At 39.6% G+C, this 23,031-nt stretch overlaps 2 protein-coding genes across 2 annotated transcripts in view; one reads left to right on the top strand and one right to left on the bottom strand.

The window, feature by feature from the left end:
• Nucleotides 1-12,175, top strand: part of gucy2g (guanylate cyclase 2g) — a 97,209-nt gene extending 85,034 nt beyond the window's left edge. Inside the window, exon 22 of the mRNA XM_063071119.1 lies at nucleotides 11,807-12,175. The gene's annotated coding sequence lies outside the window, so the exon portion shown is untranslated. The remainder of the gene's footprint in view (nucleotides 1-11,806) is intronic.
• LOC134358664 (EF-hand calcium-binding domain-containing protein 6-like) overlaps nucleotides 1-23,031 on the bottom strand; it is a 71,857-nt gene that overhangs the window by 5,451 nt on the left and 43,375 nt on the right. The window contains exons 7-15 of the mRNA XM_063071118.1: nucleotides 14,530-14,681; nucleotides 11,984-12,129; nucleotides 11,152-11,348; nucleotides 10,870-10,977; nucleotides 9,853-9,918; nucleotides 8,157-8,267; nucleotides 5,327-5,429; nucleotides 1,949-2,073; nucleotides 1,601-1,844 (exon numbers count right to left, since the gene is read on the bottom strand). Coding sequence (XP_062927188.1) covers nucleotides 1,601-1,844; nucleotides 1,949-2,073; nucleotides 5,327-5,429; nucleotides 8,157-8,267; nucleotides 9,853-9,918; nucleotides 10,870-10,977; nucleotides 11,152-11,348; nucleotides 11,984-12,129; nucleotides 14,530-14,681 — 1,252 coding nt within the window. The remainder of the gene's footprint in view (nucleotides 1-1,600; nucleotides 1,845-1,948; nucleotides 2,074-5,326; nucleotides 5,430-8,156; nucleotides 8,268-9,852; nucleotides 9,919-10,869; nucleotides 10,978-11,151; nucleotides 11,349-11,983; nucleotides 12,130-14,529; nucleotides 14,682-23,031) is intronic.

Genomic DNA, 23,031 nt, shown 5'->3' with positions numbered 1-23,031 from the left:
ATGCTAGAGCCAGTTATCAAGGATGTGATAACAGCACATTTGGAGAGCGGTGAAATGATCGGACAAAGTCAGCATGGATTTGTGAAAGGAAAATCATGTCTGACGAATCTCATAGAATTTTTTGAGGATGTAACTAGTAGAGTGGATAGGGGAGAACCAGTGGATGTGGTATATTTGGATTTTCAAAAGGCTTTTGACAAGGTCCCACACAGGAGATTAGTGTGCAAACTTAAAGCACACGGTATTGGGGGTATGGTATTGATGTGGATAGAGAATTGGTTAGCAGACAGGAAGCAAAGACTGGGAATAAACGGGACCTTTTCAGAATGGCAGGCAGTGACTAGTGGGGTACCGCACGGCTCAGTGCTGGGACCCCAGTTGTTTACAATATATATTAATGATTTTGATGAGGGAATTTAATGCAGCGTCTCCAAGTTTGCTGATGGCACGAAGCTGGGCGGCAGTGTTAGCTGTGAGGAGGATGCTAAGAGGATGCAGGGTGACTTGGATAGGTTAGGTGAGTGGGCAAATTCATGGCAGATACAATTTAATGTGGATAAATATGAGGTTATCCACTTTGGTGGCAAGAACAGGAAAACAGATTATTATCTGAATGGTGGCCAATTAGGAAAAGGGGAGGTGCAAAGAGACCTGGGTGTCATTATACACCAGTCATTGAAAGTGGGCATGCAAGTACAGCAGGCGGTGAAAAAGGCGAATGGTATGCTGGCATTCATAGCAAGAGGATTCGAGTACAGGAGCAGGGAGGTACTACTGCAGTTGTACAAGGCCTTGGTGAGATCACACCTGGAGGATTGTGTGCAGTTTTGGTCCCCTAATCTGAGGAAAGACATTCTTGCCATAGAGGGGGTACAAAGAAGGTTCACCAGATTGATTCCTGGGTTGGCAGGACTTTCATATGATGAAAGACTGGACGAACTAGGCTTATACTCATTGGAATTTAGAAGATTGAGGGGAGATCTGATTGAAACGTATAAAATCCTAAAGGGATTGGACAGGCTAGATGCAGGAAGATTGTTCCCGATGTTGGGGAAGTCCAGAACGAGGGGTCACAGTTTGAGGGTAAAGGGGAAGCCTTTTAGGACCGAGATGAGGAAAAACTTCTTCACACAGAGTGGTGAATCTGTAGAATTCTCTGCCACAGGAAACAGTTGAGGCCAGTTCATTGACTATATTTAAGAGGGAGTTAGATATGGCCCTTGTGGTTAAAGGGATCAGGGGGTATGGAGGGAAGGCAGATATAGGGTTCTGAGTTGGATGATCAGCCATGATCGTACTGAATGGCCTACTCCTGCACCTATTTTCTATGTTTCTATTAAGATTCTAATTTTCAATAAAAGGTGATGACATGACCATCTAAACAATAAAGTAAATGGATACTTTGTCCTGACTCATATGGCATCCATTTTGTTTGTTTATTTTCTTGAGTCCGGATGCATTCTGATTGAATAATAAAAGTATTCCACGATATTCCCAATATTCTGCAATATTTCATAAAAGTAACTGAAATAAAATTATGCACAAATTAACCACAATGAATGTAATGCATTTGAATTTCTTAATTGAATTATTACTCGACCTTGGCTTGCAGGTTATTCTCAATGATGTCGGTGTCACAGTTCAGCTTTCTGGATCGTATCAGAAAGTCGCTGTCACCTTTAACTGGTGGATATAATTTTGCATTTGGGAAACAAGCTGACTTAGGTGAGAAGCCAAAGTGACGAACAAACTGATGGAAATCCAAAGTATTGCTCTGGCCAGTAATTATGGTGCTCCAGAGCATACTGATTTCATCCCGAGAGATTGGCGGGTGAATGTCGAACCTGTGTAAGATGATACTCTGTGAGCAATTTACTAAAATGAAAGCCTGTGACTGTGAAATGTGCATTTCTGTTAACTATATCAAAATACAAGAAGTCTCCTTAACTGCTTCATTAGCTGGTACATTGATTCAGGAGAAAGCTGCTTTGTGTTCATTGTATCCAGCTTATTAAAACTTTCTTCGACCATTCCGTAATGCTTCTTCAAAAGATTCTGTATAATTTTTGTGATCTAATGGAGGAAGAAATTCAGAAACATTGCTGAAATAAAATAGCATGTTAAGTCTACACCTCACCTTTTTTTTCTTCCAGTCCTTCTGAAGGATTTCAGCCCAAAACATCAACTGTTTACTCTTTTCCATAGATGCTGCCTGGCCTACTAAGTTCCTCCAGCATTTTGTGTGTGTAGCGTGTTACAATCTGCATTAGTTCACAATGTTTTTTAAGTTCATACACTCACAAAACCAGCTTTGAAAGATACGCCTGCACTTTGTACAATCCAATATTTAACTAAATGCCCTAAATATTGAGGTATGCTGTAGGATCTATGTGTCTATTTTTTGTCTGTATTGTACTTTGTGGTATGTTTATTATGGTAAACCGCCAGGTGGGTTGCAACATGGTAGAAGCAAGTGAGTATAGTTACGTATCTGTGTTTAAGACTACAAACCATAAGACTTAGGGGCAGCATTTGGCAATTCAGCCGATCAAGTCTGCTCTGCCATTCAATCATAAGTTTGTTAGTTGTTTTGTCAGATGGAGAGTGAGTAAGCCACCGGGAATGAATTTTTTTTTTGTTAATTGTTAAATGGACTGCTTAAATACTTTATACTTTATTGTCGCCAAACAATTGATACTAGAACGTACAATCATCACAGCGATATTTGATTCTGCGCTTCCCGCTCCCTGGAGTACAAATCGATAGTAAATATTAAAAATTTAAATTATAAATCATAAATAGAAAATAGAAAAGGGAAAGTAAGGTAGTGCAAAAAAACCGAGAGGCAGGTCCGGATATTTGGAGGGTACGGCCCAGATCGGGGTCAGGATCCGTTCAGCAGTCTTATCACGGTTGGAAAGAAGCTGTTCCTAAATCTGGCCGTACGAGTCTTCAAGCTCCTGAGCCTTCTCCCGGAGGGAAGAGGGACGAAAAGTGTGTTGGCTGGGTGGGTCGTGTCCTTGATTAACCTGGAAGCACTGCTCCGACAGCATGCGGTGTAAACTGAGTCCAAGGACGGAAGATTGGTTTAGAACGCTAATTCTAATACTGCTTAAATACGCTAAAAGCAAATTGGAATACTAATTTAATTGGGCTGCTAATTGCACTTAGTATCGCTTGGTTATATCACTAATTTAGTGTTGTTAGTCTTTTATCGTTACAAGATCATTCATCTTTGCTGGTTTTGTAATAAAGGATCAAATGTACCTTTTTTGATTTGGAAACTTGTTATTTGGAAATGCGTCATACAGTGTTGATGGCCTTAGTCACTCAGCAACTTGGGTTTGTTTTCCAGTAACCACTGCAGTGTGCATTGCCACAAATATTTACAGTAACCACTACAGTATGCATTGCCACAAATATTTAACTATCCATTGTGAGGTAACATTAAAATGCTCTGTGTGGCCAGAACTTCTTCAAATGTGTGCAGATGGATTATATAGTTATGATTTAAAAAAAATGAATATTTCTTTGGCTTATTAGGAGGTGAATCCACTTGTGCAAAAATATTGAGATCTATCTGAAGAGCTTATCAATTTCTTTCAATAACTCTCCACCACTGAGTCAATTTACTGAATGGACACACACACTTCGAATAAAACTTCATCTTACGGGAGGGTGTACTGAGAAACTGGAAGCACGCAGTCAGCAATGCTTCATCTATTTATGCCCTTATGGAGCTTATCTGAACATAAAATATACTTGGATACTGGGCACTCTGAGGTGATACCCAACGTTGAATAAGATCATAATTTGTACAAATAGAATAAAGATAGTATGTGATGGCGGGTGCTTCGTAAAGGCACTCTGTACACACACACACACACCCACACTGCCTTGTCATTCTGCTGCCATTATGCTGTGTGTATGCACCACAATGTCTTTCCCTGGCATATTCTTACAATGGGGCCTAAAGGGTTTGGCTTTCTGGTGCCTTTCCCGCCATACATGGTAGAATATTCCTTTTTTTTAATAATGGGGATGTGTAAATGTGTGCTATATATGTTGTTTGTATATTGTAGCTACACCTGTTTATTTTGTAATATGACTGTAACTACATTGTGGGGTTCATCATATTCTGTTTCATGTGCCATGCTATTTCCTAGTGCTTAAAAATTGGGGTGGTTTGCTCTCAGTAGGAGAGAGAGAGAGACCGGGCTTCCAGGAGTTCACACTGGACAAAGTATGGAGCTGGTATTCTATTTTCAGGCCGATATCTTTTTGTAAATATCGGCAGTTTTTGAATAAACTTTTTTTGGGCGTCCCACTGGGTACTGGTATCAATTTTAACTGATGTTTCAATGACAAACTCTGTCATCTTCATCAGGGATGATTAGCCGTTTCCTTTTAGCCGTTTTCGCTAATTTTTGTAAGTTTGATGTTTTGACGCACACGAGAGTGCTAAGTGATTCCAGCCATCTTTTCTTTGGTTATAACCCACATCGAGGAGAGGAGAAGATGGCAGCACGATGCAGCGCGCAACGGCTATATCTGTTATCTGTCAAGTAGGGTGCCGTGCACAATTCTGATTTGATGGAGCCAGACACGAGAGCACGAAGGGACATCTGGTGAAACTTCTGAAATGCCTGTTTCACTGCCGCTGCTACTGTGTGGTCCAGAATCTCCGGAGGGGAAGGCCCTGAATCCTCGGCTTTTCTTGTTGCTCGGCAGCCGGGGCGGAGTCGAAGCGCTCGGCAGAGATGCTGCTCGGTGCTCGGTGTTGGAGGGCTGGTCGGAGGCTCGAAGTTTTCGGATGGACTCAGAGTCCGCTGTGGTCGGGTGCTTCCAGGATGCTGCATCGGCAAGTTTGCGGCGCTGGAAGCTCATGGCAGGGAGAGTTTCTCCCTCCTACCGTCTGCGTGAGATGTTGGGGCTATCGGGACTTTGAGACTTTTTTTTTTTACCATGCCCATGGTCTGCTCTTTATCAAATTACGGTATTGTTTTACACTGTTGTAACTATGTGTTATAATTATGTGGTTTTTGTCAGTTTAGTCTTGGTCTGTCCTGTGTTTCTGTGATATCATACTGGAGGAACATTGTATCATTTCTTAATGCATGCATTACTAAATGACAATAAACGAGGACTGAGTGTCCTCATAATCTAATCTAACATATCATAATAACATTGTATAAAACAGGGTTTCCCAACCTTTTTAATGCCATGGACCCTACCATTAACCGAGGTACTCCAGGTTGGGAACCCCGGTATAAAATGATACAGAATATCAACATTCAGCCCAGGAAAATAAAGCTCTAGGACCTACCCGATCTGTGGTTGTTGCTGAACTGTGCTCCTTCCTCACTGGCTGTTCCTTGCTGAGGTTCGTCATCATGGACTTGTCACCCAAAAGACTCCTTGCTCCTTTGCTACAATGCAACCAAGGCACACGTCTGACAATGTGATATGAATTTACAAGAAGTTGCATATATGGTTTATTTCTAAAGATTAAATATCAGCTTTATTTTTCATATGTGCATTGAAGCATTGAAACCACAGTGAAATGCATGTTTAAGTCAACAACCAGCACAGTTGGAGGATGTGCTAGGGGCAGCCTCCAAGCGTCACCATGCTTCCAGTGCCAACATAGCGTGCCCCATATGTTGATATTAACCCCAACCCATAGTTTGTGGAACATGGGAGGAAATCAGAGCACCCGGAGGAAACACGGGAGAACATGCAAACTCCTTCCAGACAGTGCTGGGAACTAAATCCCAATCCTTGGCACCATAAAGCATTACATTAACTGCTACACCCCTTTTTCAGCTTAATCTCAGAGTAGATAGGAAAGTTATAAAATAAGTTGTCTTGTTAGCTTTTATATTTCCTGAGGCCATATTGCCTTTGCAATAAAACGGTCCCATTGGTCTCAGTGACCCTGATGCAAAAACTGTTCACCAAACATGAACCCAAAGTCCTACTCAAAACTACTGTCAAGGCCAATATTTAATATTGACCACATGAACTTCATCAAAGCCTGCCATCTAGTATTCAGGAGTAGCAAACTTTACTAATGTTGCCTCTGACCTAGGTTTGCTAAGGCTAATTTATCAAACATTAGCAATCCTGGGTGTCACATTCTCAGCATCAGTTAAAGTTGGCTAGAAATAATCAAATATATACAGTACTATGCAAAAGTCGTAGTTATATATATAGAGAGAGAGAGCGATAAATAGATAGAGTGCCTAAGACTTTTACACAGTACTGTTTTTGTCAACATGGAGCAGAGGGAGAATATGTAAATCCGGTAGGAGCAAAGGAAGTTTGGAATGACGAGGGCGGAGCACCACCAGAAGGAGTCCCAGGGCGAGGGTGGGGCAAGTGTAGACACACCCAGTCCCGAGACACTAGGTAATTTGACTCCAAACAATTGGTTTATTGATCATTACAGAATATCTCTCCGGTGCTTCCCACTCCCTCCCCGCTCCCTTCCCCTTTTCCCAACCATGATTCCCTTCTCCCTGACCCCTTCCCACTCTCAGTCCACAATAGAGACCCATATCAGAATCAGGTTACACACATCAAAGTTGCTGGTGAACGCAGCAGGCCAAGCAGCATCTATAGGAAGAGGCGCAGTCGACGATGAAAGCGCAGGTCCTGACGAAGGGTCTCGGCCTGAAACGTCGACTGCGCCTCTTCCTATAGATGCTGCTTGGCCTGCTGCGTTCACCAGCAACTTTGATGTGTGTTGCTTGAATTTCCAGCATCTGCAGAATTCCTGTTGTTTCAGAATCAGGTTTATCATCACTCACATATGTCATAAAATTTGTGGGTTTTTTGCACCAGTAGTACAATGCAATATATAAAATTACTACTGTACTGTATTTAATGATTAGGTTTTTTTTTAAATGAACTATAGGGTAAATCAGGGAAATCAATCAGAGTTATTCCACTTCTTGAACTACATCAGTACCTTGCCATTGGATGGGCTTTTAAACTTAATACTCAGACATCACACTGTTTAATTCACCCACTCACTAGTCACACCAGAAGGAGAATTCTAGTGTAAAGTATTTACTAATAGAGAAATGATGCAGCCTATTGGTACTGGAAATTTACTTTAAAAGTGAGGAGTTCCGTTACTTCTGAATTTAATTACTCTCAGAATTATTTCCATCTTCGTTGTTTATACTTAGCTTTTCCACCACATCCTCTCTACTTTGCTTACTGACATAATTTAAAGATGAAGTTCCTGATTTATACTGTGATGTTTCAGTCGGATCATAGTCCAGTTAGTTGCAGACTACCACATTTACCAATCACTCATGTTATTCTGTCGTGAACGCTATAGCAGCTCAGATACGTATCTGAAAGCAAACTGTCAATCAAAAACTGATGAAAGTGCAAGCTGAATGGCATGCTTCAATCATTTGCCACTCACTGCCAAATGCAACCCATTTGTTCATATTGTTTACAGCAGCTGTGCTAAACATGGTTCATTCATTTACACAATGGATAGACAGATAATGAATACCAGCAACACACACAGTGCTGGAGGAACTCTGTAGGCCAGGCAGCATTTATGGAAATGAATAAACAGTTGACGTTTCAGGCCGAGATGCTTCAGGATTGGAAAGGAAGGAGGAAGATGCCAGAATAAAAAGGTGACGGAAGGGGAAGGAGGACAAGCTAGAAGGTGATAGGGGAAGCCAGATGGGTGAGAAAGGTCAAGGGCTGGAGAAGAAGGAATCTGGTAGGAGGAGAATGGACCACAGGAGAAAGGGAGGGAGAAGGGGACTGAGGGGGGAGTGAGGGGCAGGTAAGAAGAGGTAAAAGGCCAGAGTGTGGGATAGAAGAAGAGGGGAGGGGGAAGGAAAAGATTACCAGAAGGAGAAATCAATCTTCATGCCATCAGGTTGGGTGCTACCGAGAGAGAATATGAGGTGTTGCTCCTCCAACCTCTTGTGCCAAGGTGAGGCCATGGACCGACATGTACCAGCTAACCTTCTAAACCTCAAGATTGATTAGTGCTTACCAACTGGGATTATTGTAGAAAACTTGATGAATGACTGTTACGTACTGTGGATTCTTATGGTCTTAAAATGGAAATACCTTATGTATTTATTAACAGTAGAGCTTGGCAAAGACCTACTCACCATTTGTCAAACAGGGACATGAATTCAAGATATTTTACATTCCCTTGGTAATCAAGCGGTATCCTATTCTTCAAATAATTCTTTTCTTCATCAGTCATGTTGATACTAAACCTTGCATGATAGACATATATGAGATTATACACTGCAGTATTAAAATAAGATGCAATTTTAACCTCTTTACAAAGGTTCATTTCAGTAAAACGCACAAATGATGCCATGTATTTGCAAGTCTGTAGCTCAGAAATTTGGACATGTTGATTATTTCTCCTGTTTTGGACAAGAAGAAAGAGTCAGAACAAAAGCTCATCCACTATTGATCCACTGCCAATATATCAGAAACTTGCCCATATTTGGAAAATGAGACAATTCCCAGGAATTCCCCCATTTTTCTAACCTCCAGAGTAAATGGCTGAGCCTAAAATATGAAGCCTATCCAGCTGGTTCAGGGTGTAATCAGCAGAGAAGCAGGAAGTCCTCTTTAGATGAGGAACATAAACAATTCAAAAAGCCCATATCCCATTGTGTAATACTGGCTGTTAATTGTGTTCAATATTCGAAGTAAGACTTAAAGTACATTTGCTAACCAAGTATGGATAGAGTATACAACCCTGAGATTCATCTTTCCACAGGCAGCCATGAAACAAAGAAACACCATGGCACCCTTTCAAAGAAAACGTCAAACACCCAACACACAAAAAAAGAAGAAATTGCGCAAATGGCAAAAAAAAACACACAGAATGTAAAACATCAAACAGCAGAGGCCTTGAAACAGTCCAGGAATGTTCATTTTAGTTCGTTTCAATTTAGCGCTGTGTCACTTGCTGACGGGAGGTGACACAGCCAGTCTGCCGCAATGAAAATCTTGCAAAAATAGCAATAAAAAAGGAGTTGGTCACTGGTACGGTCTCATCCAGTATTGTTTAATTGATAGTAAACATGTTCAATTTATTCATAATTGTTGGTCCTTATCATTGGAGTTTTACAATCATGTCTGTCTAGGTACCATATCCGATGCGGACTTTGGTGACCATGGTTTTCCATATAGCTCTATCCTTCGTGTTTTGGATGACTTCCATTTCCTCGATGTGTAGCCACCTGGCTATGCTTTTGATGTACATAAGCCGAGGTCTTCCTCTAGGTTTACTCCCTCAATCTTTCCAGAGAGTGTGAGTTATTCTAGTTCATCTTTCTGCATGATATGTCCTAGGAATTTGTCTGATTTGTCTTTCTCTTATTGTTGGTATGAGTGATCGAACTGCTTGGGCTCTTCTGAGAACTTTTGAGAACAATCATACTGAATGAAATTTTAGGCAACAAAGTGTTACCAGTAATTAGAGTGAGAGATTTTGCCTAAATGAAACAGAAATTGTGTATACAAATCTGCAGTTTATAATTCAGTTATGCAAAATTAATATCACAGTTTATTAATATAATGCCTGTAATTTATTAAAGATTATCAGTTGGTATAGCTGCCCAGTGGTGTAGTGGCATCTGCACTGGACTTTGAGGCAAGAGGTCCCAGGTTCAAATCCAGCCGGCTCCTAGTACGCTTTCCATTAGTGCTGAGTTGAGCATCGAGCTAGCAACCCAGCCTTGTAAAACAGATAAACGCTAAAGATGCAGCCAGTTTGTCGCCTGATGCACCAGTGAGGCATGGGAGGATATTACATTTATATCAGGTGGTATGATTATTTACCTGCTGTTTAAGACTGCCCAGAAGTCCTGCTGGCTGATTACATCTAGCTTCTTGTTGTCAATTTTACTGCAGAATAAGATAATACAGCGATCTTATTTGTTAGTAAAATGCATGTAATGTCCTACTACGTGATCACATGACATCTGACATCATGTTACTTTTGCAGTACCCTTTGTGTTAGAATGTCACCATCAAAACTTCATGCTGTGTTTGCTGAATTGTACACTGGCAAATGTTCCACCTTTTGGAAAAATATTAAAACAACCTGCAGGAGTCACGTATATGTCTCTATCTGCAATGTATTCTGTGCTGCGTGTTCACTATGTTTATTATGGTAACTAGCCAAATGAGTGGGACTGTGGCAAAGGCAAAGGGAATAAATTATGCCTTTGTGCTTTGTTGGTCACAGTTAGTTTGTAGCTGGGACTGACGGAGGTCGTCTCTTTTGCTGACCATGCAACAATGCTCAATTTCACTGAGCCTACACTTGGGTATCCTTTAGTTTTGTCGCTTCAAGATTATGTGTCTGTTAATTGCCAATAAGCAATCAAATGCATATCCTCCACTTTCGAAGCAACCATTATTGGAGTGAGGACACATCATGCAAGTATAACAAGTCCATAGGGTGGCCAGCAGCAGCAATTGTTTTGGTTTTGGTTTGGTTTGGCCACTACACAACTCATATCTGGCAACATAGAGGGATGTAAAAAAAAAATCCCATTACAATATTCATGGGAGAGCAGGAAAACTTCTGCTGTTCCTGTCATCAGCCATCCCACAGCCAATACCAGTAATCCAGGTTAACTGGCCACTTAACTCATTGCTCATTTTGGAATCTTGGTACTTATGAATGTTTTTTTTTGCAATATTAACAACTGTGATTCCACTTAAAAACAATTAACAGTGAAACAACTTAGGATCTCCTGAAGGAAGATATTATTGATACAACATACAATATACTACAATGTTTTTTCTAATCAGTTCATGATAACTATGAGTGAGATAACATTAACTTACTGAAAAAGTCCTAAAAGTGTAAGGAATTCATAATGCAAAAGATTCATTAGTTTCGCTTCCAAAGCAGTCACTGAGGATTGTGAGCCATAACTGCTGAGTTTATTAAATCTGTGTGGAATAATAGAAAGTTATTAAAAACATCAAAGACACAACTCATCCTGCAATAATTTCACAGGAATTACTGCATGAAGTCACTGTATAATTTCTGTAGTCAGAGACAAATCCTAGAATGATTAAAATGAAAAACTTATCTGTGTTTGCCTGACTCCTCATTAATCTTACCTGTGATTTTCATCAGTTATAATCCTGTGAGGTATCCCGTTTTTACTTCTGTCTTGGAAATTGTGAAGAAATTCTATATAATTTACATTTGGTGCATCTTCTTGAAGGCCACAACGCACAAGGAAAGTATTTAATTGATCTTCTTTGAGTCGCAGGTCAAATTTTTTCAGGACGTGCAAAAAGTTTTCCCTGGTTACCTTAATATAAAATAATAATAATTCCATCAGAATTGCGTGAGAATTTCACTGTAATTTGCTTCTGCCCTATATTAATTTCAAGAACTTTAACTTTGTTGGAATTGGATTCTAACCAAGATTTGTTTACACTTCTCTTACTTTGGTACATTAAATATTTCCTTTCCAAAAGTAAACTTCATTTAAATTGTATTAAAAGTACATTAAAGATCATCTTGATACCAGCTGTAGATGATCTGACTGCACTTTAACAATGCTGTTGCATTTAAGCAGTGAAAAATCATTTTTCCAACGCTAGCCCATAAAGAAAGCCTTTTTATTTTTTCTACTCTATAACACTATGAAATTATGCTATTAAATCTAAACTCTGTTCTAATGTTACACAAAAATTGGAATTATGACCTTTTGGCATGTTCTGCTGTGAAATGAAAGAAACTCTGAAAACTATGTTTTCTACATAGGACCACTGAGGTTTATTAACTCTTCCCCTCGATACTGACGTACAATGGGCCGTTGCAACAGAATGCAATTACAAAGACAAACACGAAAAGGAAACTGCCTGACAACAAAGCATAACTTTGAGTGACTATTGTACTTTTACCAAGGTAAATGTCAAGAATTTCTGTGTACATTGTTACCTTTCCAGAATTGTCTTGGTCATAGTAACAGAAGTCAGTCTTCATGCTTTTGAAACCTTCTCTAAATTTTTCCTTCAACCAGTTCTCAATGTCCAGTGTCAACTTCCTCTCTCTTTCTGCTTTGGATGGGTTTCTAGCCGAGAACCCTATATTTGAATGTGAAAAATTATCAATTATTAAAATAAAATTCAGTTTGGGAATGCTATTGATTTTTTTCCATTTGGCACACATATCAGTGTACTTTGAAATTCATCCAAATCATGTTTACATTTACTATCAAGTATTTGAAATCTTGAAATTGATTTAGTTATGCATCAAGTTAAGCACACACACACCAATTATTTTTTGACTTGGCATTAACCAAATTAAGCTCTCACATCCTCCGAACTGCTGTCTTAACCTTACACACAAACAAAATGAAATATTGTTGGTCAAAATATGACATTATTGGTCAAAATTAGACATAGCTGGTCAAAATGAGACATTGTTGGTCAAAGCTCTCATGTCCTCCAAGCTGGTATCTTAAGCATGCATGCAATGAAAATGAGGATTTGTTGGCCATAATATTATTTAAGATTTTACAATATTTATCTTTATTTCCACATCTAATTTTCGCATTAATCCGGACAGGGGAGCACTTAGTTCCATCGGTCTGATTGTAATGGAGGGTAACTGAGTTAAGTTGAGAGTGAGGTCTTATTACCATGTTCTGAAGCTATTTTGCATGGGTCTTACAGCTGGGCAGAGGAGGCAGTTTCTTGCAACATGGAGGAACCTCATCTACCTACACAAGTCAGTTTCTGATCATGTAAATGTGATTCTAGTCGTGGACACTCTATGAAACATCCAAAATCCTAAGCAGACTCAAGAGAGAAAATCAGCAGACTGCTCAGCAGGCCAGGCAACATCAATGGAAAAGCGTACAGTCGACGTTTCGGGCTGAGACCCTTCATCAGGACTGGAGAAAAAAGTTGAGGAGTCAGAGTAAGAAGGTAGGGGAGGGGAGGAAGAAACACAAGGTGATCAGTGAAATAGGGAAGAGGGAGGGGGAAAGGTGAAGTAAAGATTAGATTAGATTCAACTTTATTGTCATTGTGCTGAGTACAGATACAAAGCCAATGAAATGCAGTTAGCATCTGACCAGAAATGCAAAGAATAGTATTATTTACAAAATACCTGCTACAGCACACAAATATAAAAGTACTGAGACAGTACAAAATGGGTGCAATACTGCTTAGCGCTGTGATGTGAGGTTCAGCAGGGTCACAGCCTCAGGGAAGAAGCTCTTCCTGTGCCTGCTGGTGCGGGAACGGAGGCTCCTGTAGCGCCTACCGGATGGGAGGAGAGTAAAAAGTCCATGGTTAGGGTGAGATGCATCCTTGATAATGCTTTTCACCCTGCCCTGACAGCATTTATGGTAGATGTTCTCAATGGTGAGCAATTGGGTGCCGATAATCTGCTGGGCAGTTTTCACCACCCGCTGGAATGCTTTGCGATCCAATACGGGACTGAGCTGGAAAGTTGATTGGCAAAAGATACAGGACAGGAGAAGGGGGAATCTAATAGAAGAGGACAGAAGGCCATGGAAGAAAGGAAAGGGGTAGGAACATCAGAGGGAGGTGAGGGGCAAGGTAAGGAGATAAGGTGAGAGAGGGAAAAGGGAATGGGGAATGGTGAAGGAGAGAGAGGGGAGGAGCCACCCATTTTAATTCCACTTCCCATTCCTATTCCAGCATGTCAGTCCATGGCCTCCTCTGCTGCCACGATGAGGCCACACTCAGGTTGGAGGAGCAACACCATTTGGGTAGCCTCCAACCTGACTGCCTGAAAATCGATTTCTCAAACCTCCGGTAAAGCACCCCCCTCCACCCTTCACCATTTCCCACTTCCACCTTAGCTCCTTACCTGCCCCTCATCTCCCGCTGGTGTCCTCCCCCTTTTCTTTCTTCCATGGCCTTCTATCCTCTTCTATCAGATTCCTCCTTCTCCAGCCCTGTTTCTTTCGCCAATCGACTTCCTGGCTCTTTACTTTACCCCTCGCCCTTCCCCTCCCGGTTTCGCCCATCACCTTGCGTTTCTTCCTCCCCTCCCCACACCTTCTTACTCTAACTCCTCATCCTTTCTTTCTCCAGTCCTGATGAAGGGTCAACTGTTTACTCCTTTCCATCGATGCTGCCTGACCTGCTGAGTTCCACCAGCATTTTGTGTGTGTTCAGCAGACACAAGAGACTGCAGGAGCTCAAATCCAGAATGAAAAAAACAACTGCTCACACAGATACATAACTTTTCCTAAGGCCAGTTGGTGCAGGTGGGATTTGGCCGGCAAGACGCACGCACGCGCACACACACACGCGCGCAGACACACACACACACACACACACACACACACACACACACACACACACAAACCTCCCTCCTATTGAGAACCGATCCTCAGAATGGCCTTCCTGACAGTACTATTGGGTGCCCAGCTACTGCACTCTACCAGACAGATGTTTGAGAGTTAAAACCATTCCCCTGGTAATAGGAAAAATATCCACATGTACTGGGCTGATCTTCTGACAACCTGAATCGTTTTGTCTTGCCAAGAGCTAACGAAGTTTTGTTTCCTTCTTCACCTTGATTGCTTTTAGCCTGGAAGCCCAGTGTTCTCAGTAGACTGTCGGTTTTAACAGTTCCAGTTTCATGGGGGTCATACCTGAAGGAAATATAAATTACTGCCTGCAGGGTCAATTTAAAAATAAAACAACAATGTGAAGGGCCACAAACAAACTGCTGGAGAATCTTAGCAGGTCAGCCAGCATCTGTGGGAAGGGGGATGGTTCTGGTCTGTAAAGGACCAACGCACTGTCAAGAAAAGGCAGAAATTAGTACCTGATGCTAGCAAGACTTAGATTAGCTTTTGCACACCTAGGCTACTATGTAACAGCACAAGCCTAAATGGAGCTGAACAAAGTGCTGTGTTCAAAAATGGACATAACATTATGTATTATAGACATTACATCATAAGACTACTGTTGTGGTGGGGTGGCAATACGTCACTACCAAAGGAGGTGTAAAGTGCTCCTTCCCTCCGTTACGCTGCAGGTCACCCTTGGGTGATATGTAGCACCTGCTTAGCCCCCCTGATCAAGGTCAGGTGAAGCCATGGGAGGAGGTGGTGGATGGTCATTTGAGCAGCTGGTGCTTATCACAAGTCCTGGTTATGCGACCACTGACACCAGGCAGACAATCTCTGAAGAGTATTGGTAATGGCTGGGGTCACCCATCCTGTAAAGACACTGCCCAGAAGAAGGCGATGGCAAAGCACTTCTGTACAAAAGTCTGCCAAGAACAGTCATAGTCATGAGACCATGATCAACCATCTCATACAACACGACACGTAAAGATGATGATGATAAGACCAATTGGCCCAATAAATCTGCTCCACCATTCACTAATGGCGGATTTATTTTCTCTCTCAGTCTCTGTTGCTCTTGCTCAGTGTCCCCTCCCACATAGCTGATGTATTTTAAACCCTCCTGTTTAGCACTAGACAAATTTCCCTGCAAGGATATTGGCCCCTCTCTGTGTCACAACCACAGACTCTGTTGTGGAGTCTGGACACCCTCACAGACAGATAGCTGAAAGGGGTCGAGAGGTCAGCAATCACACTCGTGAGAATACGCATTCCAGCCAATTATGATTAATTTGTGGTTGTATTTAACTCCCTTCCTCTCGTTTCAGTCTTGTCAAGTCAGGACTGAAGCACAGCGATGTCAACACTCCCTGCTTATTTAGTCCATGTTCCAGAAAAGGAGATTACAATTTAGATTGACACTGTAAAGCGGCAGAATTTATTTAGTATTAAGTTACTGCTTCCAAGCCATGGTGATGGCATTAGATTTTAATTTGAGAGTTTCAGTTAGTAGCCCTGTTGGCCCAGCGTTTATTATTTTTCCTTTTGTTCTGTACAGTTCTTATTAAAATTCAGTGAACTGTTTATTCTGCTGCCGTGTCTCTCCCTCTGCACCTGGGCCGTCACCGAGTACCATGTCACTCCGGTTCAAATACAACCCGTCACCTTTAGCCCAGAATAGAATACAATGGTTCAGGAATGGGACATCACCTGCTTGGAGGATCTGGGATTGAGGAGGCTTGCCTGTTGGAGCTGGCTGAGCATAATCAGAGCCTCAAATCTGGGGGTTCAAGCTTGGACACTGCCTTTGGTCACTTATTGTGACCATGGATATGGAGGTTATTGTGGAGACAGCACTGAAAGCATCTCCCCAGTGTTTGCAGCTGATTACAGTCCATGTACAGTACAGTAACATAGCAGTTAGTGCAACGTTAGGTATCATCATTCAGGGTTCAATTCCCACCACTGTCTGTAAGGAGTTTGTACTTTCTCCCCATGTCTGTAAGGAGTTTGACTGTAAGGAGTTTGTAATTTCCAAACTTATTTTACTTCTCTGTAGTGTTGGTTGGGAGGAAGGGAGTCGTCGACACTAAGGTTTTCTTTTCTCCCATTTTTTACGTTGTTAAAATAGCCCAGGTCTTTTTTTTAGTTTAGTTGATTAATTCTGTTTAGATTAGTTTGTTTTTGAGGGGGTTATATATTTTTTTCTTTTTTCATGATTTTTGTCTAGATATTTTCTTTTTGTCCTGTATTATTCATTGGTATCCTATATGATTGGGAGTTTTGTCAATTAAATACCATTTGGTTTTATAATTACTCATGTTAAGTATAACAATGTATTCCCAATAACTTTGTATTATTGCTATGTTATGTTTATATACTATGAAACTAATAAAAAGATTGAAAAAGGAAGAAAGGAGTTTGTACATTCTCCCCATGACTGTGTGAGTTTCCTCCAGATGCTCTGGTTTCCTCCCACGTTCCAAAAGGACATATGAATTAGGATGAGTGTTAGTAAATTATGAGCATGCTATGTTGGCACCAGAAGTGTGGTGACACTTGCGTGTGGCCTCCAGCACATCTTGAACTGTGTTGGGCTTTTTGACACAAACAATGCATTTCACTGCATACCTTGATGTACACATGGCAAATAAAGCTAACCTAGTAAAGTTAGGGTGACGCTGTTTCAGCTCAGTGTGTCGGAGTTCAGACTTCAATCCCAGCATCTTCTGTAAGGAGTCTGTATGTCCTCTCCATGGAATGTGTGAATTCGCTCCCAGTGCTCTGGTTTCCTCTCACAGTCCAAAGACATACCAGATAGTACTTTACTTATACTTTATACTTTATTGTCGCCAAACAATTGATACTAGAATGTACAATCATCGTAGCGATATTTGATTCTGCGCTTCCCGCTCCCTGGATTACAAATCGATAGTAAATATTAAAAATTTAAATTATAGATCATAAATAGAAAATATAAAAATGGAAAGTAAGGTAGTGCAAAAAAACTGAGATGCAGGTCCGGATATTTGGAGGGTACGGCCCAGATCCAGATCAGGATCCATTCAGCAGTCTTATCACAGTTGGAAAGAAGCTGTTCCCAAATCTGGCTGTACAAGTCTTCAAGCTCCTGAGCCTTCTCCTGGAGGAAAGAAGGATGAAGAGTGTGTTGGCTGGGTGGGTCATGTCCTTGATTATCCTGGCAGCATTGCTCCAACAGCGTGCAGTGTAAAGTGAGTCCAAGGACAGAAGATTGGATTGTGTGATGTGCTGCGCTGTGTTCATGATCTTCTGCAGCTTCTTCCGGTCTTGGACAGGACAACTTCCATACCAGGTTGTGATGCACCCTAGAAGAATGCTTTCTACGGTGCATCTATAAAAATTAGTGAGGGCTTTAGGGGACAGGCCAAATTTCTTTAGTTTTCTCAGGAAGTAAAGGTGCTGGTGGGCCTTCTTGGCAGTGAACTCTGCTTGGTTGGACCAAGTCAGGTCATTTGTGATATTGACCCCGAGGAACTTAAAGCTTTTCACCTGTTCCACTTGCGCACCGCCGATGTAAATTGGGTCGTGCGATCGGCTACTCCTTCTGAAGTCAACAACCAATTCCTTTGTCTTGCTGACGTTGAGGGATAGGTTATTGTCTTCGCACCATGCCACCAGGTTCTTAATTTCCTCTCTGTACTCAAACTCATCATTACTTGAGATACGGACTACAATTGTTGTCATCAGCAAACTTATATATTGAGTTTGATGGAAACTTGGCTACACAATCATGGGTGTACAGTGAGTACAGCAGGGGGCTAAGTACACAGCCTTGTGGGGCACCAGTGCTCAGAGTGATTGTAGAGGAGAGCTTGTCCCCTATTTTTACAGCCTGGGTCCTGTCTGTGAGGAAGCTGAAGATCCGGCTGCAGATCTGAGTGCTAAGACCCAGGTTCCGGAGCTTAGGAATCAGTTTATTTGGAATGATGGTATTAAAGGCAGAGCTGTAGTCAATGAAAAGGAGCCTTATGTATGCGTCTTTATTCTCCAGGTGTTCTTTCTTTCTTTTTAAATCTTTTTATTGAGTAAGTATACAAAAAAGGTAAGCCATATAAACATTAATACAATGTTAAAGTATAATAAAATTCCAAAAGATAACAATACCAAAAAGAAAATACTACAAACAATGTAATTTAAGCATAAGAAACCAAGATAACATAATAGTATACTAGATTTTATATATATCAATGGAAAAAAAGAAAAAAAAAACCCCAAAAAAAAACCCACCGTGCAACTAACTAAAAGCAAAGCAAAGCAATGGGCTAACTTGAAACCAAACAGAGTTAAACTTAAAATCACGTCCTCAATTCCCGACCTCCATTAAAACAGTGAAGAGAAAACAAGAAGGGTAAATATTACATTAAATGAAAATATCGAATAAAAGGTCCCCAAATCTGTTCAAATTTAAATGAAGAATCATAAAGGTTACTTCTAATTTTCTCCAGATTCAAACATAAAATCGTCTGAGAAAACCAAAAAAAGGTAGTTGGAGCATTAAGCTCTTTCCAATGTTGTAAAATACATCTTTTCGCCATTAAAGTAAGAAATGCAATCATTCTACGGGCTGAAGGGGAAAGATTACTAGAAATTTTAGGTAGTCCAAAGATAGCAGTAATAGGGTGAGGAGAGATATCTATATTTAATACCTTAGAAATAATATTGAAAATATCTCTCCAAAAAGTTTCCAAAGTAGGGCAAGACCAAAACATATGAGTTAAAGAGGCTATCTGCCCCGAACATCTATCACAGAAAGGATTAATATGCGAGTAAAAACGCGCTAACTTATCTTTGGACATATGTGCTCTATGAACCACTTTAAATTGAATTAGGGAATGTTTAGCACAAATAGAGGAAGTATTAACTAATTGTAAAATCTGCCCCCAATCATCCACAGAAATGGTAAGCCCCAATTCCTGTTCCCAATCTACCCTAATCTTATCAAATGGAGCTTTCCTAAGTTTCATAATAATATTATAAATCATAGCCGATGCACCTTTCTGACATGGATTAAGGTTAATTATCGAATCTAAAATATATATAGGAGGAAGCATTGGAAAGGAAGTAAGTATAGTACTTAGGAAATTTCTAACTTGTAAATATCTAAAAAAATGTATTCTTGATAAGTTATATTTGTTAGATAATTGTTCAAAAGACATAAGGGAACCATCTAAAAATAAATCCAAAAACCGTAAAATACCCTTAGTCTTCCAAGTTTGAAAAGCGCGATCCGTAAAAGAGGGAGGAAAAAATATGTTACCTAAAATAGGAATCGCTAACCCGAATTGATTAAGATCAAAAAATTTTCTGAATTGAAACCAAATGCGCAAAGCATATTTAACTATCGGGTTAGAGACCTGCTTAAGACGTTTCGAATCAAAAGGAAGAGAGGAACCTAAAATAGAACCAAGTGTATAACCCTGAACAGATTGTAATTCCAATGCTACCCATTTAGGAATAAATAGTATGTCCCGATCAAGTAACCAAAATTTCATATGTCGAATATTAATAGCCCAATAATAAAATCTAAAGTTAGGTAATGCTAAACCTCCATCTCTCTTAGCTTTCTGTAAATGTATTTTACCCAGTCTCGGATTCTTGTTCTGCCAAATAAATGAAGAAATTTTAGAGTCAACTTTATCAAAAAAAGATTTAGGAACGAAAATTGGTAATGCCTGAAACACATATAAAAATTTTGGCAAAAAAAACATCTTAACTGCATTAATACGACCAATCAAAGTTAAATATAAGGGAAACCATTTAGATGAAAGTTGAGTAATATGGTCTATTAATGGTAAAAAGTTAGTCTTAAATAAATCTTTATGTTTACAAGTAATTTTAATCCCAAGATATGAAAAGTAATTATTAATCAATTTAAATGGAAATTTATAATATAAGGGAAGATGTTTATTAATCGGAAAAAGTTCACTCTTACTAAGATTTAATTTATAACCTGAGAAAAGACCAAATTGTGCTAATAACTCTAAAACAGCAGGAATGGATCTCTCAGGATTAGAAATATATAAAAGTAAATCATCAGCATAGAGTGATAATTTATGGGACTTTAATCCCCGAGTTATCCCAGTAATATTTAAAGATTCTCGAATAGCAATTGCAAGAGGTTCTAATGCAATATCAAATAATAGGGGACTAAGAGGACAGCCTTGTCGAGTACCACGAAAGAGAGGAAAAAAAGGTGAGTTTAAGGAGTTAGTACGAACCGAGGCTACAGGGGAGTAATATAACAGTTTAATCCAGGATATAAATTTCAAGCTAAAATTAAACATTTCAAGCACCTTAAATAAATAAGGCCATTCTACTCTATCAAAAGCTTTCTCGGCATCTAAAGAAATAACACACTCAGGAACATTTTGTGAGGGAGTATAAACGATATTTAACAATGTACGAATATTATAAAAAGAGTAACGACCTTTAATAAAACCCGTTTGGTCTTCCGAAATAATAGAAGGAAGTACTTTTTCTAGTCTATTTGCTAATAACTTAGAAAAAACTTTAGAATCAACATTTAATAAAGATATTGGTCTATAAGATGCACATTGAGCAGGGTCTTTATCCTTCTTTAGTATTAAAGAAATTGATGCTCTATTAAAAGATTCCGGAAGTTTACCAAGTTTCAAAGAAGCCTCAAAAACCTTATAGAGCCAAGGAATCAATAAAGAAGCAAAACATTTATAAAATTCAACGGTAAACCCATCAGGGCCAGGAGCTTTCCCCAGATTCATAGAAAAAATAACATTCTTAATCTCATCCATTGTAATGGAAGTATCTAATAAAGAAGACATATCCTGTGAAATCAGAGGGAAGTCTAACTTATCTAAAAAATCATTCATATATTTAGAATCTCGAGGAGACTCTGATTGGTATAAAGAAGAATAAAAATCACAAAAGGTTTGATTAATCCCCACATGATCCAATATCAATCGATCATTTTGGTTATAAATCTGATTGATTTGAGATTTAACATAATTAGATTTCAATTGATTAGCCAGCAGCTTGCCAATTTTATCACTGTGAACATAAAAATCACTTCTTGTTTTCTTTAATTGGTTTACAATCGAGGACGAGAGTAGTAAACTGTGTTCCATTTGAAGTTCAGTTCTTTGTTTGTATAGCTCCTCAGAAGGAGCCATAACATATTTCTTATCAATTTCTTTAATCTTGTCCACAATTACCATCTCCTCCTGCTTCTGTTTCTTCCTCAAAGCAACGGAATACGAAATAATCTGACCCCGAATATAGGCTTTAAAAGTGTCCCAAAGAGTGTTAACCGAAATATCTTCTGTATGGTTAATTGTAAAAAAAAGCTCAATCTGTTCATTCATAAAATTAACAAAGTCCGAGTCCTGAAGCAACAGCGAATTAAAACGCCATTGTCTATTGTTTGGTATATTGGCCATAATTTTAATAGAAAGCTTAAGTGGAGCATGATCCGAAATGGTTATAGAATCATAATCACATTTAATCACTGAAGAAATGAGACGAGAATCAATGAAAAAATAATCAATTCTTGAATAGGAATGATGAACATGTGAAAAGAAGGAAAAATCTTTTTCCTGAGGATGCAGAAAACGCCAAATGTCCGTCGACCCAGAATCAGAAAGGAAAAAATTAATCAAATTTGCAGATTTATTAGGTAAAGTCCGTAAAGGAGCCGAACGGTCCAAAGCTGGAGATAAACAGGTATTAAGATCTCCGCCCCAAATCAATGAAAACTCGTTCAAATTCGGAAACTGATCAAACAATGATTTATAAAATTCCGGACAATCCATATTAGGAGCATAAACATTAACCAAAACTACTTTTTTATTAAATAATAAACCACTAACCAATAAAAATCTACCATTCGGATCAGAGATAATATCCTGTTGTATAAAAGTAACTGAGGAGTCTATAAAAATAGAGACGCCTCGAATCTTAGCATTGGAGTTCGAATGAAATTGTTGTCCCTTCCAAAATTTGAAAAAACGTAGTCTGTCCCCCCTCCGTACATGGGTCTCTTGTAAAAATAAAATTTGTGCTTTAAGTCTCCGGAACACTTTAAAAACTTTTTTCCTTTTAATAGGATGATTAAGACCATTAGTATTCCAGGAGACAAAATTAATAATAGACTCCATAAATCCTAAAGTCAACCCATAACAAGGAGGATTGACAATAGGCGCGACCCACAGACCCGGAGAGGAAACAGAACATACAAAAGATACCGGGGAAAAGGACGTAACCAATACTTCAATAATGTATATAGCCCAAAGAGAAACAAACTAAAACGTGAAGCCCCTCCCACCGCCCCCCACCCCAGGACCCCAAGGCGAAATCTAAAGCAGACCCGCCAGAAAGAAGCAAGCGCTAAAACTACCCCCATGACTTCCGGTATACGCTCCCTAAAAAAAAGGTATAAATATGAAAAGGATCAGCTAATTGTAAAACAGTAAAAAAAATAAGTAAAAAAAAGTTAGCTCAATTAAAATACACACAGAACAGAACAAAAGCCGGAAAGTATATATTAAAAAAAACCACAATAAACCTCAAACTCATGAATAGACACAGCAACAAAAAAAATAGGATTATTAACATAAAATGATTATAAAAAGCA

The sequence above is a fragment of the Mobula hypostoma genome, chromosome 19 (genome assembly GCF_963921235.1).
Source record: "Mobula hypostoma chromosome 19, sMobHyp1.1, whole genome shotgun sequence".
NCBI classification, from domain to species: Eukaryota; Metazoa; Chordata; class Chondrichthyes; order Myliobatiformes; family Myliobatidae; genus Mobula; species Mobula hypostoma.
The sequence above is the reverse complement of the archived record's forward strand: the minus strand, read 5'-3'. Positions and strand labels throughout refer to the sequence as shown.